Genomic DNA, 18,557 nt, shown 5'->3' on the forward strand with positions numbered 1-18,557 from the left:
CCTATGATATCATATACCGTGTTTCTCTGTCTCTTCTCTTTACTCTAATGGTTTGGTATTGATTTATATCTGGAGGTACGTGGTGTTTGGGCACTTTTCTTTTTGTATTATTAGTGGCCATAGATGATCATTGCCAACATTAATTTCTTTAGGGGTTTATAAAATAGTGATAGTCAAATACTCTCATTGCTTTTTCACTTATCTTACATACTTTAAAGAGAAACTTCTCCATATCTAACTGCTTAGTTACCCAGACTTACAGATTATACATAGGAGAGGCAGGGTGAATGTTTGATTTTTTTTTTTTTAACTTTATTTACCATTTTTCAAAAATGAAGTGGTTCTAATATTCTAAGATGAATGAGTTTCTTTTATTATTATTATAAACTCATGGATTTAAAATATTGCATTTATATTCAGTTACTTAATCAAAAAAGATGAAAATTATCCTGTTGCATTTTTCTTTGATCTTGGAATACTGTTTTTATATCAGTTTATCTGACATTTATCTGACATTTTAATATCTGGACCTCTCCTAAGTAAATTTCACTATAAATCTGAATAAGTGGTTTTTCTTATTCTCTAACTTCAGTTCTTAAACTCATTTAATGTAAATCAGGTAATTGTTTTAGTTCGAAAGTCTTTCACTTTAAACTTGGGAAATTTTTATGCATAAAAATGAATGAACAAAGAAGTGAGAATAAGAATTATGTAATTCAGCCTTCTTGTTTTGCAAATGAAGACACAAGCCCAGGAAATTTGGCCCTTTCATATGGTGACATTAGCTTAGTAGTTTAGCCACAAATGAAGTTGATGTCTCTAGACCCCAACTTATTACATTTCCTCTCTAATATCCATGTCCCCAGCACTGTGTGCTTCCACTAAACCACATAAATAATGCTTCTGATCTACCCAAAGGTGATCTGATAATGAAAAATAGAAGATATTTGATTACACTTGGAATTACAGCATGTGACAAATTTTTTGACTTGAGAAAAATCTGACAATACTGGCTATTTATAATGTTTACAAGACCTGTAATTTTTTGTCATCAATAATTTTTATCTCTTTAGAATTTATTGTTATTCACAATGGAATTATCACCAACTACAAAGACTTGAAGAAGTTTTTGGTAAGTAAAGTAACCTCAAAAGACACCAGGCTTTGAGAAATTTCTAACGAAAGTAGCAAGTTGGTTTGGCGAAATGCGCAGCACCATCTAGGTATGATCAAATAATTCCTGAGATGTTTACAAGGGTATGTGGTTTACTGGACCCTTCTTTGTTCACAGTGAAATATTTTTGTTTCTTATGTGAGTAGGAAATAATTATTGGGTTTTATTATAAATGACCCTTCAAAGCTCAGATAAAATTGGAATTTGTGGTGGGGGGACATCTTTTGCATTGTGAGAGACCTTGTTTATCATTTGTAAAAGATTCTGGGATATATAAGAAGAATTAGGACAGATTAAATGAAGTTTCTCTGCCCTAAATAGCCATGTACTATATAGTAATAGTCATGGGGATGACCTTCATGAGTGCCTCTTGGGGCTGTCCAATTGAAATTTCGGCCATGCTGGAAGCCTGTATCTTTGTGGTCCAACACCCGCATGTGGTCATTGAGCTGCTAGGACTGAGGAACTACACTTGACATTTTATTTCATTTTAATTGGCTTAAGTTTATTTTTGTTTTAATTAAAGTTTTTAGAGATCTTATTTTTACTTTTAAAGATTTTATTTTTAAGTCATCTCTACAGCCATTGTGGGGCTCAAACTTACAACCCTGAGAGCAGGAGTCATGTGCCCCCTAATCAGTTTAAATTTAAAGAGCCACATATATGGGGCGCCTGGGTGGCTCAGTGGGTTAAAGCCTCTGCCTTCGGCTCAGGTCATGATCCCAGGGTCCTGGGATCGAGCCCTGCATCGGGCTCTCTGCTCAGCAGGGAGCCTGCTTCCTCCTCTCTCTCCGCCTGCCTCTCTGTCTACTTGTGATCTGTCAAATAAATTAATAAAATCTTAAAAAAAAAAAAAGAACATTGTACATTTATTTATTATTTAAAAAAATTTTTTTAGAGATTTTATTTATTTGTCAGAGAGAGAGAGCGAGAGAGAGCACAGGCAGACAGAGTGGCAGGTAGAGGGAGAAGCAGGCTCCCTGCTGAGCAATGAGCCCGATGTGGGACTCGATCCCAGGACGCTGGGATCATGACCTGAGCTGAAGGCAGCCACCCACCCAACTGAGCCACTCAGGTGTCCCAAGAACATTGTACATTAAAAAAAAAAGCCACATATATGGGGCACCTGTGTGGCTCAGTCCATTAAGTGTCTGCTTTCTGCTCAGGTCATGATCCTGTGGTCCTGGGATTGAGCCCCACATCGGACTGCATGCTCAGCGGGGAGTCTGCTTCTCCTTACTCCCTGACCCCTCCCCATTCATGTTTTCTCTCTCTCTCTCTGTCTTTCAAATAAATAAAATCTTAAAAAATATTTAAAAAAATAGCCACATACAGCTAATGACTGTTGTGATGGATAGTGCAATTTCATTATCCATGAAAGAATCATTATGTTCATTATGGAATTACTGTTTTGTGACTCTTGCATATTATACTTTAATTATTTAAAGTGTTCTTAATTTGTATGTGGCATATATCTAGATTTATATAATTATAAGTGTATATTCAAAGTTACATAAAATACCTCACCATTTTGGGTTCATTGTGGTTAGATGTTGAGTTTAATTTTGAACAATGGATAATGGGGTATGGTGTTGAAAAAATATTAGAATTTGGTTAGTGAAATTTTTGAGAAGAAAATTATATAGAAAAGATTTGGATATCATGACTATTTCCTTAAATGTGTCCATTTTTTTTTCCATTTCTTATTTTAGGAAAGCAAAGGCTATGACTTTGAATCGGAAACAGATACAGAGACAATTGCCAAGCTTGTTAAGTACATGTATGACAATCGGGAAAGTCAAGACATCAGTTTTACTACCTTGGTGGAGAGAGTTATCCAACAATTGGTATTAAACCACACTTTTAAAGATAATTATTGCCAGTGTTAATCATAACAAACTCTTTTTTTTTTTTTTTAAAGATTTTATTTATTTATTTGACAGACAGAGATCACAAGTAGGCAGAGAGGCAGGCAGAGAGAGAGGAAGGGAAGCAGGTTCCCTGCTGAGCAGAGAGCCCGATGTGGGACTTGATCCCAGGACCCTGAGATCATGACCTGAGCTGAAGGCAGCGGCTTAACCCACTGAGCCACCCAGGCGCCCAATCATAACAAACTCTTAAGATAAGCAGAAACTATATTAATTTCTTAAGTATTTTTGGCTTTTATTTCATATATATATATATAAATACTCAGCTTATATAACTTTGAAAGACTCTTTGACCCCCTTTCTTCCCACACACTTAAAATTCTTCTTCTTTCACTGTAGTTCAGTGTCATGGGAATTAAAAATAATCCCAAATCTAAGAGTTTGTCTTATGCGCACGCACTCACACAGGCCCATACATACCACCCAAACCTGTATACAATAGACATAGTCAGGGGTTCATTACTTTCTTGCTTCCTACTCACTCAAGTATTCTTTTTAGTCAGTAACTTAGCACAAGGGTAACTTCAGTAAAATGCACACTCTTTATTCTGGGATAATGTCTGCATGTCTCTGAGCCAGTATAGTCAACTTATTTTTCCTTATGGCACTTTGCCTTGGCCTCGTAACACTATAATTTTCCAGCCGAAGAAAAAAAACGGCATTCTTTCTCATCCCATCCCAGTTGTCCTAGTTAAAGATTAAAGACACGAAAGATCCATAAAAGTCCAGATGCATTGGGATTTCTGCCTCCATCCCCATTCATTACTCTAGCGTTCCCATTTAAAAGCCCTCTGCTTCTTTCTGAAGGCCTAACCCTCACTTCCTCCCTCTACCCAAATCTCATGATGCCTGAAGCAAATGGAGGAATCAGGAAGATGGAGAAGATAGAGGCCTATTCCTTCCCTTTACTCAAGGCAGAGACCTGTGCCTTTCTAGCCTTTTCTTGTTTCTATGCATTATATAACCCAGTTTGCATTCTAGGGTGATCCTTTACCTTTCCTGCCTCCTGTTCCTCTTTTATTCACTCTTGATTTCCTTGCCCAGTCCCTGAGGAGGTTGGGTATGCTTGTTAATAATTGTGGTTGTGTATATTTTTATCTCCAGTGTCAAGGTCGACAAGCATGGAAGTTAGCAGTGGTGTAAAATCACTGGACTGGAGTAGGGGTTTTGGATATTGGGCTTGTAGTCTTTTCTAATCCTCTGTTCCCTGCATTCTAATGCCTAGTATGGGATAGGATGTATCTATTTAGAAATATGTACAAAAGTGCTTTAAAATAGTCTTTTGTGGAGCTATTATCTATTGAGTCGATTTCAAAAGGGGCTTGGTGAAAAAGTGTATCTTGATACACCAAAGTTAAGGAATAAGTGTCTACCTAAATTTTAGACTTGTTTATAACCTACTGCAAAAGGGCAGCATGTAAACAAAAAATTTCTGTGCTGAAGCCAATATGTTTTAGGAATTTCACATTTGAGAATTGATTATAATAAATATTGCTAATGCATTTTTCCCCCTCTTATAGGAAGGTGCTTTTGCACTGGTATTTAAAAGTGTTCATTTTCCTGGCCAAGCAGTTGGCACAAGGTACATACAAATTTAATAATGACTAATAATTATATGTATTTTGAAACATCTGAATTACAAGTATGTTTTCTGTACGTGATGATTACCCTTCACTGTAAGGACTTGCCCTGTCTCAGAGACTCCATATGAATATGTTTTCATAGTCCTTTCTTGTCTGTTTTTTACCACTCTTCCATTTAACAGAATCCCTTAATAAAGCAAATATATTTTTGCATTTATAAACTGGCCTTTTGTCTGTAGTGGGACACCACGGTTACTTTGTGAATTTGGATATTGAGTATTCCTTAGTTTCAGGCCCCAAACATTAACTTTCTCTGTATTTTTTGGAAGTATATATTCTGAGTGGATTCCGAGATAATAGTACCATCACTACTTTTGTGACGATATGTAGGCCTGATCATGACGCCCTTTTTAGACCAGTGGGAAGCCCTAATATTTGGCAAGAAAGAGCTATTTTTTTTTTTTTAAAGATTATATTTAGTTATTTGACAGAGATCACAAGTAGGCAGAGAGGCAGGCAGAGAGAGAGAGGAAGGGAAGCAGGCACCCTGCTGAGCAGAGAGCCCGATGTTGGGCTCCATCCCAGGACGCTGAGACCATGACCTGAGCCGAAGGCAGAGGCTTAACCCACTGAGCCACCCAGGCGCCCCAAGAAAGAGCTATTTTTAATACGAAGGCAAGGTGACTGAGGAGAAAATGCTTAAACATTCATGTGTCAGAATTCCATGTACAATTGAAAGAAAGTTTCCATTTGACATTTTAAAAAGGAGAAAGACTTTTCTGTAATGGTCCAGAGAGTAAATATTTTAGCCTTTCTGGGCCATACAGCCTCTGTAGCACCAAGGTTTGCTGCTGTAGTGGGAAAGCAGCTGTAGAAAATAGGGAAAAGAAAGAGCATGGCTGGGTTCCAGTAAAACTCTTGTGTAACAAAAATAGACAGACCTGGCCTCAGGAGCATAGACTGCTGACCCTGTTACTATTTTATAAAAATTCTGTGTCTGTTACTGTTTTGTTATACCTGAAGCCAAGTTTAAAGGGGAAAAGTTAAACGTTATTTGATGAGTGTTGGCTCATGAAAATTTGTATCTGTGCAATATTTATGAAAATGATGTAATTCTGCCTAATTTTGCACTAACAGACGAGGTAGCCCTCTTTTGATTGGTGTACGAAGTGAACATAAGCTCTCTACTGATCACATTCCAATACTCTACAGAACAGGTAAAAACTCTTGCTATGTCTTGCCAAGAGGAATAAATTTGAGTGCAGTAGATAAAAAGAATTGTGTTCATTAAATTGAAATAAATGTCTCTTTGGTCAGATCCACACATATGTGTATATAGTTCTGTCTAGACGTGAAAAGGATTTGCTGTTGTGATTTCTCTGACGAGGAGAATTTTTTTCTGTTGTATATCCTTAGCTAGGACTCAGATTGGATCAAAATTCACACGGTGGGGATCACAGGGAGAAAGAGGTGGGAAATGCACTCTGCATGGATGGGGAGGAATCTTATCCTCTTTTGTTCATTCTTTACTAATTCTTTGTTCTTGGAGTGAATGAATGTGCTGGGCCTCTAAAAATGTGCTTTTTTTATGGGGAAACATATTTTGACATTTTTCTAATTTGCAGAGTATATTTTGTCTGTCTGCTTTTGGCATTTAGAAAACTGCTTTTAATAATTTGTTTCTTTGAAATTTAGATTTTAAATTGTAAAGTTTTTTTTTTAAATTAAAATCATGTAAGATACAGTAATATAAGTAAGATATTTAGATTGGAAAAGAGCATTGTATGCTAGGCTATTGTAGATTGAATTCAGTGGTAGTTATTTAATTTATTCTAACTTTTTACTAAGTTATATTTAAATGATCTTTATTTTATGCATGGCATTTTACTTTTAGATTCACATTCACATCTTGATTGCCTTGTTTGAAATTGGAGTCTTTTTGTTTGTTTGAAGATTATTTTTCTTTATAGGACTTTCAGCCATACAAATTCTGGATCATTTTATTGATATAATTAGACAGAAAACAAATGGCATGCTCTTTTCATTTACTTATTATTAAAAGCTTTCCAAGTAAAAGATAGGGAGTGGTAAATTCAGAAAATTGAAACCCATATTATTAATGTATAAGTCTTGGTTTCTTGAAAAAAAATTAGCAAAGGACTCTGAACCTTTCATCTTTAGATAGTGGCTGCTTTAGCTCTTTTATCTAAAGTAGAAAGTTCCTTATGTAACCTTCAGTCATGAAATGTTAGGATTTCTTCTTACTTCCTCCCTGTCCTTCCCTTTTCAGAAGAAAAACTAGTATAACCAGTGAAAGTAGAGAATTTTGGATCCAGGGTTCCAGATTTCTGTTAATAATCCTGCTCTTTTTATACATTACTTTTATGTTACCTTATACATTTTCTTGGGCTGCTCGTAGAAAAAAAGAATGGAAAAACATTGGCTAAGGTCTTAAGAAGTTAGAAGAAAAACTTAATATGAGGCATCTTTTTAAGATCATGAATTACATTTTAGTAACCTTTATTTCTACAGCTCCTTGTAGGTAGATGATGTGTGGCTCAGCAAAGTTGAGTTTATTATTTTTTTTTTATTAAAGATTTTATTTATTTATTTGACAGAGATCACAAGTAGCAGAGAGGCAGGCAGAGCGAGAGAGGAGGAAGCAGGCAGAGAGCCCGATGCGGGGCTCTATCCCAGGACCCTGAGATCATGACCTGAGCTGAAGGCAGAGGCTTTAACCCACTGAGCCACCCAGGTGCCCCACAAATTTGAGTTTAAAAAGTTTAGCCTCTTATTAAAGAGGCTGTATAAAGGGGGCTTTTAGATTTTTGCTATATTCTCGAGGTGTAACTACTGACAAAATAAGAGGGGATGGTAATGATTGTATTCTACTCAAATCAGATGAGAAAATCTATGTACGGCAAAACATTTTGTAGATTGCACGAGTCGTGTAGGCATCAGGTGGTAATGTTCTTTTCATTTAAATAGGCAATGACATTAAATCCTTCTAGATATTATAATAAAATATACCTTGTTACTTGAAGAATAAATATCTGGAGAAGATAGTGAAACTTGACAGCCAGTAGGGCATCGAATCACCTAAAGCTAGTTGTATTTATTTTGAAAATATTGGTCTTAGGCTATCCTTCTTTATATCTTTTAATTCACTTTTTTTTTAACATCAGGAAAGTTCGCTGTTTTTGATGTGCAGTTTCATGAGTTTTGTCAAGTGCAAATAGTTGTTAACCACCTCAGTCAAAGTGCAGAAAGATTCCATGCTCATGAAAGTTCCCTCCAGCTGGAGAGTTGTAGCCAGCCCTTGTTCCCTTGTTCCATACTCAGGCCTTGGCAAACACCCATCTGTTTTCTCTTCCTGTAGTGTAATTTTTCCTAGCATGTCATCTTATATGTATTTTTAAAACTGTGATACCTTTTTTGCTTTTGAATTTGGATGGAAAGATCTAAAGAGTTGTTTGGTTTTCATGTCTAAAACTCATCATACTGGTACGATTGTGGGGAACTTTGGATGTATATTTCTAAGAATACTTACAAGCAAGTCTTTATAGACATGCATTAGAGGATAGATACAATATGAATTTTTGCAAGTGTATTTATTGTGTCCTCTGGCCATTGTGTCCATAGTTATAAGGTCTGTAAATGTCCTGATCTCAGAATAAGGTGCTTTTTTTTGGTCTCTGTGTTATAGTCTTCAAGTAATGGGTTCCTCCCCCCCATATTTGGCTAATTTGTCAAACTTCACTTTGCTTCCCACCTTTGACTTTTGTTGTGAGTGAGCCAAAAGGAAAAAAATTCTTCATTCATGACTTGACAAATTAATTAGAGATGCCAGAATTCTAAAGTTCTAGGATTAAAAGGATATTATTGCAGAAGGACTGTATTTTATCCTAACTTAAAAGAAATGTAAGAAAACCCAATTTTAAGAAAGAAGAGTAGGTTTATGGTATTTCCAATCCTTAGCAGTAGGGGCCACATCTAGTGTATGATAGAGAGTTCTAAGTATCTTTGTTTTGTTTTGAAATCAGAGTTAGTATAAATTACAACTTGATTTGTTGTGCTGACTTACTGTTAAAATCTAGAGAAGTTTTGTTATAATAAAAACTAATATGCCATTCAGTCTTCATTTTATTCATAGCACACCTTTTGATTTTTTAATGTAATTTTTGTAAGTTTAGTTACATAAACTTATATGTATTCTATCAAGTTTTGTGTAAAGTTAAAATTAGGTGGTACATACTGTTGATTAAAAAAAAGTTAGTGATATTAGTGAATTATTTGCCTTTTACCCGGAAGAGAAATATTCCGTTTTAAAAATGTGTAATGTAGCACTCTCATCTGCCACGCTCTCTTTGATAGTTGCTGTTTCACTCTACACCTCTGTCTGTTCTTGTTGGCTTATTGCATGGAAGTAAGGTGATCTACTTAGCATCTCAGAGTTGCTGAAATTATTTTGTGTTGCTATGTTTTTTTGTTGATTTTATAGAAAGTTATGTCTGTTTATCCACTGGCCGTGGCTTCCTGCATGATTGCTGATTTGTGTTAACTCTGTGCTCTAGGGAAGGACAAAAAGGGAAGCTGCAATCTCTCTCGTGTGGACAGCACAACTTGCCTTTTCCCTGTGGAAGAAAAAGCAGTGGAATATTACTTTGCTTCTGATGCAAGGTGAGCTTCCTTCGTTGGTTCAGAGAACTTCAGTAAAACTTCTCATGTTACTGAAACCAAAAGTCATTTTATGCATATCTAGTCATCCTGTGTGGGAGAATTTTGTCAATTAGGGAAAAATGTAGGTGTCCTTTTAAATGGAGGTGGGGTTCTAAGAATATTTTTCCTCTCAGTTCAAAGCACGTAGGTCAGTTTACCAAGAAAAGAGAACAGTCCTTGAGACTCGTTTCTGCATATTTACTCTGAGCTCTTTTATTATTTTTCCTCTTTTTATTTTTCTTTTCTGGAGCCTTACCCAGGTTTTATAGGGAGGAGAGATTTTAGACTGGAGAACAGAATGGCTTCGTGTCCCAGCAATTACAGTATGCTTGCTAAACCATTATAGTTTTAGTCCAATAAGGACACTTGCCTTTTTTAATTCGGAAGTAGTTTGCCACATAATCACTTTTATAAAAGAAATAGTACTAGAGTAAGGCATTTAGAGTGAAAAGTACCGTGGGATGGTTAGATGCATTTAGAAGTAGAATACCAACAGTGGGGAGGAGCAAATGGATCGCTCAGGTTGCCAGCAAGCACTTGAGTCATTCGTTGTGCCTGAAAGTAAGGGGGTCTGAAGATGAGAAAGAGTCATAGTTTAAGACTGCTGGGATTGCATCATCTCAGTGGGAAAATAAGTTTTGACTGTTTCCTAACCTTTGCCGGAGTATACTCAGTGCTAGGATGCATCATTGTCATTAAGTAGGTTTGTTACAGAATTGACAGTTATGGCTTTATTTTTTTTTTAAATTTTTTTATTTTTTTAAAGATTTTATTTATTTATTTGACAGAGAGAGATCACAAGTAGACAGAGAGGCAGGCAGAGAGAGAGAGAGAGAGAGAGGGAAGCAGGCTCCCTGCTGAGCAGAGAACCCGATGCAGGACTCGATCCCAGGACCCTGAGATCATGACCTGAGCCGAAGGCAGCGGCTTAATCCACTGAGCCACCCAGGCGCCCAAGTTATGGCTTTAATAAACTGGAAATTGCAGAAGCTTATCATCCTTTTGTCATTGACTGATAGGTTCATATTGAACACTCTGAGCAAATCCATGTCCTAGGCTTAGGAGACAATTGTGAGTAAAAATAAAAATATACTTGTCTGAGGAGTGCCTGGCTGGCTCAGTCAGTGGAGCCTGTGACTCTTGATCTTAGGGTTGTGAGTTTGAATGTGAGCTTGGGGTTATGAGTTCGAGTCCCACACTGGGGGTGGAGATTACTCCAAAAAAATTTTTTTTTTTTTTTTTTTTTTTTAAAGATTTTATTTATTTATTTGACAGAGAGAGAGATCACAAGTAGACAGAGAGGCAGGCAGAGAGAGAAAGAGGGAAGCAGGCTCCCCGCTGAGCAGAGAGCCTGATGCGGGACTCGATCCCAGGACCCTGAGATCATGACCTGAGCCGAAGGCAGCGGCTTAACCCACTGAGCCACCCAGGCGCCCCCAAAAAAATTTTTTTTAGGAAAAAGTTAACTCTGTGTGTGTGTGTGTGTGTGTGTATAAACTTATCCTTGAGGAGCTTTTCCTTAATGGAGAAGACAAGTTTTAATCAATCATACAAGTATAGAATTCCAGCTGTGACAAGAATGCCTGTAACAGGGTGACTCACTCTCCTGTGGGTGAATTTCTTTAAGGGAGTGACACTTGAGAGATAAGGAGATGTTAGGAGTTAGTTAGGTGAAGAGATAGAGGAAAGAACATTTCATTTACTGCAGATTGATCAGTCTGTAAGAGCTTGGGATGGGTATGAGTATGGCTGGAATAGAGGAAGTGGGAGATGAGGCTAGAGAAGGAGGTAGGGTCATGGTAAGGTGTTTTTCCAGAGGAAAGCCATCAAGTGGTTTGTTGGGTGAGAGAGAAATCTTGGTTTGAATTACCTTTTGATACTCATTTTGGCCGAGATGGAGAATGGATGGAGGGAGGGAAGGAATGTGGTTGGATAAGTTAGCAGGCTGCTGCCATAGTTCATCCAAGATCTGATGGTAGCTTGAATTGGCTTGTGGTGGTGGACATAGAGAGAGGCTTTGAGAAATATTTAGGAGTACAAAATGGAAGGATTTGAGATAGAATGAGGAGGAAATAGCCATGCTTTCTGATTTGATCGAATCTAATTTGGTTTAGGGTGTTGCACAGAGGTCCTTTCGTTCACTGTCCCTAGTAGGGGACACTGCCCTGTAGGGAATGGCTTGGGTAACCAGAAAGTTATCAAAGATACTGCACAATGATAGGTTTGTATTTTTTGTTTTATATATATTTTTAAAGATTTATTTATTTGAGAGAGAGAGAGAGAGGAGGGACAGAGGGAGGGGGGAGAGAGAATTTCAAGCAGACTCCTCACTGAGCACGGAGCCTAACATGGGGCTTGATCCCATGACCCTGAGATCATGACATGAGCTAAAATCAGGAGTCAGATGCTCAACTGACTGAGCCATCTAGGTGCCCCAAGTTTGTATTTAAACTTGGTCTCTGTGTTCTAATGGTAGTTTTATTTGTAGTAATCATCCTTGATTATTGATTGTAATATCTCCTTCAACATTTTTATAGTGCTGTCATAGAACATACCAATCGTGTCATCTTCCTTGAAGACGATGATGTTGCAGCAGTGGTAGATGGCCGTCTTTCTATCCATCGAATTAAACGGACTGCGGGAGATCATCCTGGGCGAGCTGTGCAGACCCTCCAGATGGAACTGCAGCAGATCATGAAGGGTGAAAGTTTTTGTCATGTTGTAGCTTGTTGTTCTTAATGGAAAGGACACATTCTGCTTCCTGTGGTTGTGTAGGAATCTGATGACAGTGCTTACTGAAATCTTCCAGACAATTAGTGAGGGGATAATCCCAGGAAAGGGGATGATTCTTTGGAAAAATTACCTGGTCTTAAAGTAGTTATTCTTCAAACTAATTCATGGTTTGTTGTTTCTTACATTCAAAAAGAGGCTGATTGTCTAAATAGTTCTTGATATTTTTAAGATACTTTATGAACATAGCTTTTGTTCTGTTCTTTATTCCTCTCCCGAGAGAATATATATGTATAGAATATATAAATAAATGTGGATAGTAGAACTTGCCTCATTAAGGTTGTTTTTTTTTTTTTTTTTTCTAAAGATTTTATTTATTTATTTGACAGACAGAGATCACAAGCAGGCAGAGAGGCAGGCAGAGAGAGAGGAGGAAGCAGGCTCCTTGCTGAGCAGAGAGCCCGATGCGGGGCTCGATCCCAGGACCCTGAGATCATGACCTGAGCCGAAGGCAGCAGCTTAACCCACTGAAACACCCAGGCGCCCCTCATTAAGGTTGTTTTGAGGATGAAGAGAGCTAATTTATGTAGAGCCTTCAGAACAGTACCTGACACACTTAGGCCTACTATAATGTTTGCTCTTGTGAACTGTTAAGATGATTTTTCTTTTTTTTTTTTTTTTAAAGATTTTATTTATTTATTTGACAGAGAGATCACAAGTAGATGGAGAGGCAGGCAGAGAGAGAGAGAGAGGGAAGCAGGCTCCCTACTGAGCAGAGAGCCCGATGCGGGACTCGATCCCAGGACCCTGAGATCATGACCTGAGCCGAAGGCAGCGGCTTAACCCACTGAGCCACCCAGGCGCCCCTAAGATGATTTTTCTTAAAAATGACTTTTCTTTTCCTTTCTCATGGGGTCACGGTGGGCTAAAAGCTAACATTTATTCCTAACTGCTACATGTTAGGTCTCCTCTACACTAACGCACAATAGTGCTGTGAAATAGTTGCTGTTCTTATTTTATGGATGAGGGAATTTCCCCAGAGCCATTTAGGTGTTCAAGGATAGAACCATCATTTGAAACAAATCTGACTCTAAAACTTAAGTCTGTCCCCCTCCTCTGTTTTGTTCTATCTGCGTGTTTTAGGTGTGAAGTTAATAAAGTGAGTTTTCCTCCTTACGTATTTTTCTTCACACAGGGCAAAATGTCCTATGTGAATATTGTACTCTACTGCCTTTCTGAGATTATGTTACAAAAGGTAGACTTCAGTTGGTACAAATTTTTTAATGATACAATTTGTTACTTTAGGCAACTTCAGTTCATTCATGCAGAAAGAAATTTTTGAGCAGCCCGAGTCCGTTGTGAACACGATGCGAGGAAGAGTCAACTTTGATGACTATACTGGTAATGAACTACGGATGATTATTTTGGAGCCTCCTGTGGGGGTTGGCACTGGCAGGGCCTGAAAACTCCTTGTCCTTTATAGCCTGACAGAAAGCTGTGGCTGCCGGCCACCAACGGCGCCCAGTTGTCTGTCACCCCCCCCCATATGTGAGTCCAGTGACGTGAGGTGCACCTAGAATTGTCAGATGCCAGAGGCATAGAGCAGGAGGTAGATCAGTGGTTACCAGGGGCAGGGAGAGTGTTTCAGTTTGAGAAGATGAGAAAGTTCTGGGGATGGATGATAGTGATGGTTGCTCAACAGTGTGAATGGGCTTAATGCCGTGGAGCTGTACTGTACACTTAACAATGTTTAATGTTAAACTGATGTACATCTATTTTACTGCAATAAAAAGGGGGAGGTAATAACTAATGGTTGTCAGAGGTCGGGGGGGATGGTGAAGAGTGACGCTAGTGACTGTGGGATTTGGGACAGGTGATGAAATGTTCCAAAATCAGGTGGTGCTGATGGTTGTACAGCTCTCAAAATACTGAAAACCACTGACTGTGGACTTTAAAAGGGTGAATTTATGGTACGTGACATATCTTAATAAGGTAGTTATAAAAAATGTAAAAACTGGCTAGAAAGTCACATTTGAAAATTGTCAGTATTAGCATGATTTTCCTGGAGTGGGGCGGGGATATCCTCCAGTCTACCATTAAAAACATTTAACCTCTTTTCACGTCAGAAAACCTTTTGGGGCACTTGCTGTGTAGCAGGGACTCTTCTGGGCACTGTCAATTCCAAGAGGAGTGAGACCTGGTCTCTCTCTTGGGAAGCTTGCATGTATCTCCTCAGCCTGGATTTTCTCTCTCAGTTTCTAAGTGAGTGAAGGTGTGAACTTCCCAGAGGCTTTCCAGGTGTTTGCTTAATGCCTTCTGGGATAACATATACCTTCCTGCCTGCCTAGGATGAGCTGAGAGGGCAGCCCTGGCCGTCTTTCTGGAAGTTCTGCCTGGACCCTGTGTCACAGGAACTTGGGCACCTGCAGAGATGAGTTTGAGATTGATGTTTGGGGTCCTAAGTTGTCTCTAACCTCTTTATTGTGAACTCCCATTTTGGGAACACTGCTCATTCATCGGGACCAGTTTAGTAAACAGTGTAGCAAACAAACTTTGGGCTAAACTTCTCAGCATTAATTCATTTTTGACAAATAATTGTTAGGGTGTAAAACTCTCATCCTGAATCTGTGTGTCATATGTGCAGTGTTAAGTGTCTTCTTTCTTATGCCATGTCCTGGTAATGATTTCCAGAGATGTCCAGAGAATGATTTCTCTGAGTAAATGCTGTCTCTGTGTCTTTGTCTTTTTTCTGAGCAGCATCAGACTTTCTCAACAGGAGAGATCTGTTGAAGCTGAATTATAAATAGAACATCTTGTGTTCAGAACATCATGTTGAACATAGCAGGGACTATAGGGAAGTTATTTCTGATATGATCTCTTTGAGGTTCTTATAAATCTAGAAGGGGGCAAATATATAATTACTTAAAGAAAGGTAAAATACAATAAGTGACACTAGAGACATAGTTTAATGTTGAGATGTTTAAAGTTCACTGTTGAATTTGGAGTAGACAATAAATCTGTCTGTGGGCAGGGGCTTTGGGGCCAGGGAAGGCTTCACGAAGCAGGCAGGCATGAGTTTCAAGGATTTGGAAGGTGAAGATGACACAGGAGCACTGCAGTTGGAGAAAACAGAGTTAGCTAAGGGGGGAGATAGTGGAAGACCATGGGCAAGCTATTGGTAGAGTACTGTGTGGTCCAGTTTGCCACATCTACTACCTGAAGAGGAGTAAGGAGCAGTACGTCTGGGAAAGAAGATGGGAGGAGTTGCCAAAGGGGTTCTTGAATGCTCTACTGTCAGGCGGGGGTGTGGGGGGACCTCCTTGTGTAGAAATTACAGAGCTGTTAGGAGGCTTAGGAGCCAAGGCGATCAGAGCTTCACTGGAGTGAACTGGGTGTTAGTCTGAGCAGCGTGCCCTGGAGGGGAGAGAGGCTGAGGTGTGCAGTTGCCACTTAGGATGTTGTCCTGTCTAGGCTAAGACGTTGGGGAAGGGAAGGAGAGAAGCAGGAGCTACATTTGTGGGTGTGGGGAGAGGGGCTTGTTGAAGGGGGTTGAGCTGAAAAAACTGGGAGAGTAGCAGTAAAGACCACCTATGGTAGTCTTGGAAGAAAGATCAGGAAAAAGATTTATTTCACAAGGGAAGACAGAGAAACTTTCAGAAGTTCATGATTTTAAAAAGGACTTTTATCAATGTTATATCTTCCTCATAAACGTTTTTTTTTTTTTAAGATTTTATTTATTTATTTGACAGAGAGTGAGCACAAGTAGGCAGAGCTGCAGGCAGAGGGAGAGAGGGAGAAGCAGGCTCCCCGCTGAGCAGGGAGCCTGATGTGGGGCTCGATCCCAGGACCCTGGGATCATGACCTGAGCCAAAGGCAGACGCTTAGTGACTGAGCCACCCAGGCTCCCCTTTAATTTAGTCTTCAAAACCGTATATAATTCTTTAAAATGGTAGTGTTTCCCATATTGCCAGTGGACACTCACGAAAAGGAATTACCTATTTCCTGTGGTCCTTTCCTCAATAATTATATTCACAAACTTTTATTTCAGTGAATTTGGGCGGTTTGAAAGATCACATTAAGGAGATCCAGAGGTGTCGGCGTTTGATTCTTATTGCCTGTGGGACGAGCTACCATGCTGGTGTAGCAGTAAGTGGCTTCTTGAGATTTTAACTGAGGTTGGATATCAGAATGTGTCTGTAACACACCATGTAAAATTACGCTTTGTTAAAACACGATGTTACCTTTTCATGTTGTTAAGACAAAAATCAGGAAGGTGGGGGACAGAAATGTTAATAGTAGCTGCTTGGACTTATTTATCAGTGGAAAATATGCTTTAGAAAGACCCTTAGATATATAGGTGGCTCACTTGCCGTGTCTTCATGGAAGGCAAAGAGTGGGAAGATTTTTCTGTAGGAGCAGTCCTTAGGTTTTGCTTCTCATTATTTTCTTGGCTCAGACAGATGGCTGGTAGCATGTGTGAACCTCAACAGGATTTTACTTGGTAGGCGCATTTCTGAAAACGAAGGAAGTCTGCTTCTTGTCAGACTTCATTCTTTATTTTTTAGGAAGCTAAATTAAAACAAATTTTAGTTAAATTTTTTCTAGTTTTATTGAGAAATAATTGACATACATCGTTGTATAAGTTTAAGACCTATGGCATGATGGTTCAAGTTAGATATATTGTGAAATCATGGCCACGGTAGGTTCGGTTAACATCGATCTTCTCATAGAGGTACAATAAAAACAAAGGAATAAAGGAAAGAAATTTTCCTGTGTGATGAGAATTCTTAGGATTTACTGTCTTAACTTTCCTGTATATCCTACTGCAGTGTTCGCTGTAGTCATCATGTCGTACATTGTATCCCTAGTGCTTGTTTATCTTATAACTGGAAGTTTGTACCTTTTACTACCTTCCTCCAGTCCGCTCTCCCCCCACCCCTACCTCTGGTAACCAAAGTCTAATCCCTTTTTCTATGAGTTTGTTTTGTATTGTTTTTTAGATTCCATGTATAAGTGAATCATACAGTATTTATTTTTGTCAGTGATACTTATTTCACTTAGTATAATGCCCTCAAGATCCATCCGTGTTGTCACAGATGGTGGGATTTTCTCATTTTTCATGGCTGAATAATATTATTCTGTGTGTGTGTGTGTGTGTGTGTGTGTGTGTTTGTCTGTGTTTGTGTGTGTGTGTGTGTGTGTGTGTGTGTGTGTATGCACCACGACTTTGTCCATTCAGCAATTGATGGACACGTAGGTTATTTCTGTGTCTTGGCTTTTGTGAATAATGTTGCTGTGGACATGAGGATGCAGATATCTTTTCAAGTTAGTGTTCTCTTTAGCTTTGAATATATTCCCAGAAATGGAATTGCCAGATCATATGGTAGTTCTATTTTTAATTTTTTGAGGATCTACCGTAATATTTTTCATGACGGCTGCACCAATTGACATTCCCACCAACAGTGCACAAAGGTTCCCTTTTCTCCACATCTACACCAGCATTTGTTTGCTCTTGTCTTTTTTTTTATTTTTTTTATTTTTTTAAAGATTTTTTTTTATTTTTTTTTTTTATTTGACAGACAGAGATCACAAGCAGGCAAAGAGGCAGGCAGAGAGAGAGGAGGAAGCAGGCTCCCTGCCGAGCAGAGAGCCCGATGCGGGGCTCGATCCCAGGACCCTGAGATCATGACCTGAGCCGAAGGCAGCGGCTTAACCCACTGAGCCACCCAGGCGCCCCTTCTCTTGTCTTTTTAATGATGGTTGTGCTAACAGACATAAGGAGATACCGCATCGTGGTTTTAATTTGCATTTCCCTAATGACTAGTAATGTTGAGCATTTTTTCATGTACCTGTTGGCCATTTGTGTATTTTCTTTCTTTCTTTCCTTTTTTTTTTTAAGACTTTTATTTATTTAACACAGATCACCAGTAGGCAGAGAGGCAGGCAGAGAGAGAATAGGAAGCAGTCTCCCTGCTGAGCAGAGAGCCTGATGCGGGGCTCGATCCCAGGACCCTGAGACCGTGACCTGAGCTGAAGGCAGAGGCTTACCCTCTGAGCCACTCAGGCACCCCTGTATATTTTCTTTGGGGAAATGTATATGCAGGTCATTTGCCCTTTTTTTTTTTTAAGATTTTATTTATTTATTTGACAGATGGAGATCACAAGTAGTCAGAGAGGCAGGCAGAGAGAGAGGAAGGGAAGCAGGCTCCCTGCTAAGCAGAGAGCCGGATGCGGGGCTCCATCCCAGGACCCTGGGATCATGACCTGAGCCGAAAGCAGAGGCATTAATCCACTGAGCCACCCAGGTGCCCCCATTTGCCCTTTTTTTTTTTTTTTTAAATATTTTATTTGTTTATTTGACAGAGAGCTAGAGAGAGAGTACAAGTAAGCAGAGCGGCAGGGAGAGGGGGAGAGAGAGAAGCA

General features: G+C 39.0%; 1 protein-coding gene across 3 annotated transcripts in view; it reads left to right on the forward strand.

Moving 5' to 3' along the window:
- Window positions 1-18,557, forward strand: part of GFPT1 (glutamine--fructose-6-phosphate transaminase 1) — a 60,748-nt gene that overhangs the window by 21,853 nt on the left and 20,338 nt on the right. For 2 of the 3 annotated variants that reach the window (XM_047747195.1, XM_047747197.1), the window contains 9 exons: window positions 1,074-1,132; window positions 2,887-3,021; window positions 4,623-4,684; window positions 5,823-5,902; window positions 6,102-6,155; window positions 9,260-9,365; window positions 11,942-12,105; window positions 13,440-13,535; window positions 16,183-16,280. In XM_047747195.1, the coding sequence (XP_047603151.1) occupies window positions 1,074-1,132; window positions 2,887-3,021; window positions 4,623-4,684; window positions 5,823-5,902; window positions 6,102-6,155; window positions 9,260-9,365; window positions 11,942-12,105; window positions 13,440-13,535; window positions 16,183-16,280 (854 nt within the window). The remainder of the gene's footprint in view (window positions 1-1,073; window positions 1,133-2,886; window positions 3,022-4,622; window positions 4,685-5,822; window positions 5,903-6,101; window positions 6,156-9,259; window positions 9,366-11,941; window positions 12,106-13,439; window positions 13,536-16,182; window positions 16,281-18,557) is intronic. The other variant, XM_047747196.1, reaches the window with a different exon arrangement.

The sequence above is a fragment of the Lutra lutra genome, chromosome 9 (assembly GCF_902655055.1).
Source record: "Lutra lutra chromosome 9, mLutLut1.2, whole genome shotgun sequence".
In the NCBI taxonomy this organism is placed as follows: domain Eukaryota; kingdom Metazoa; phylum Chordata; class Mammalia; order Carnivora; family Mustelidae; genus Lutra; species Lutra lutra.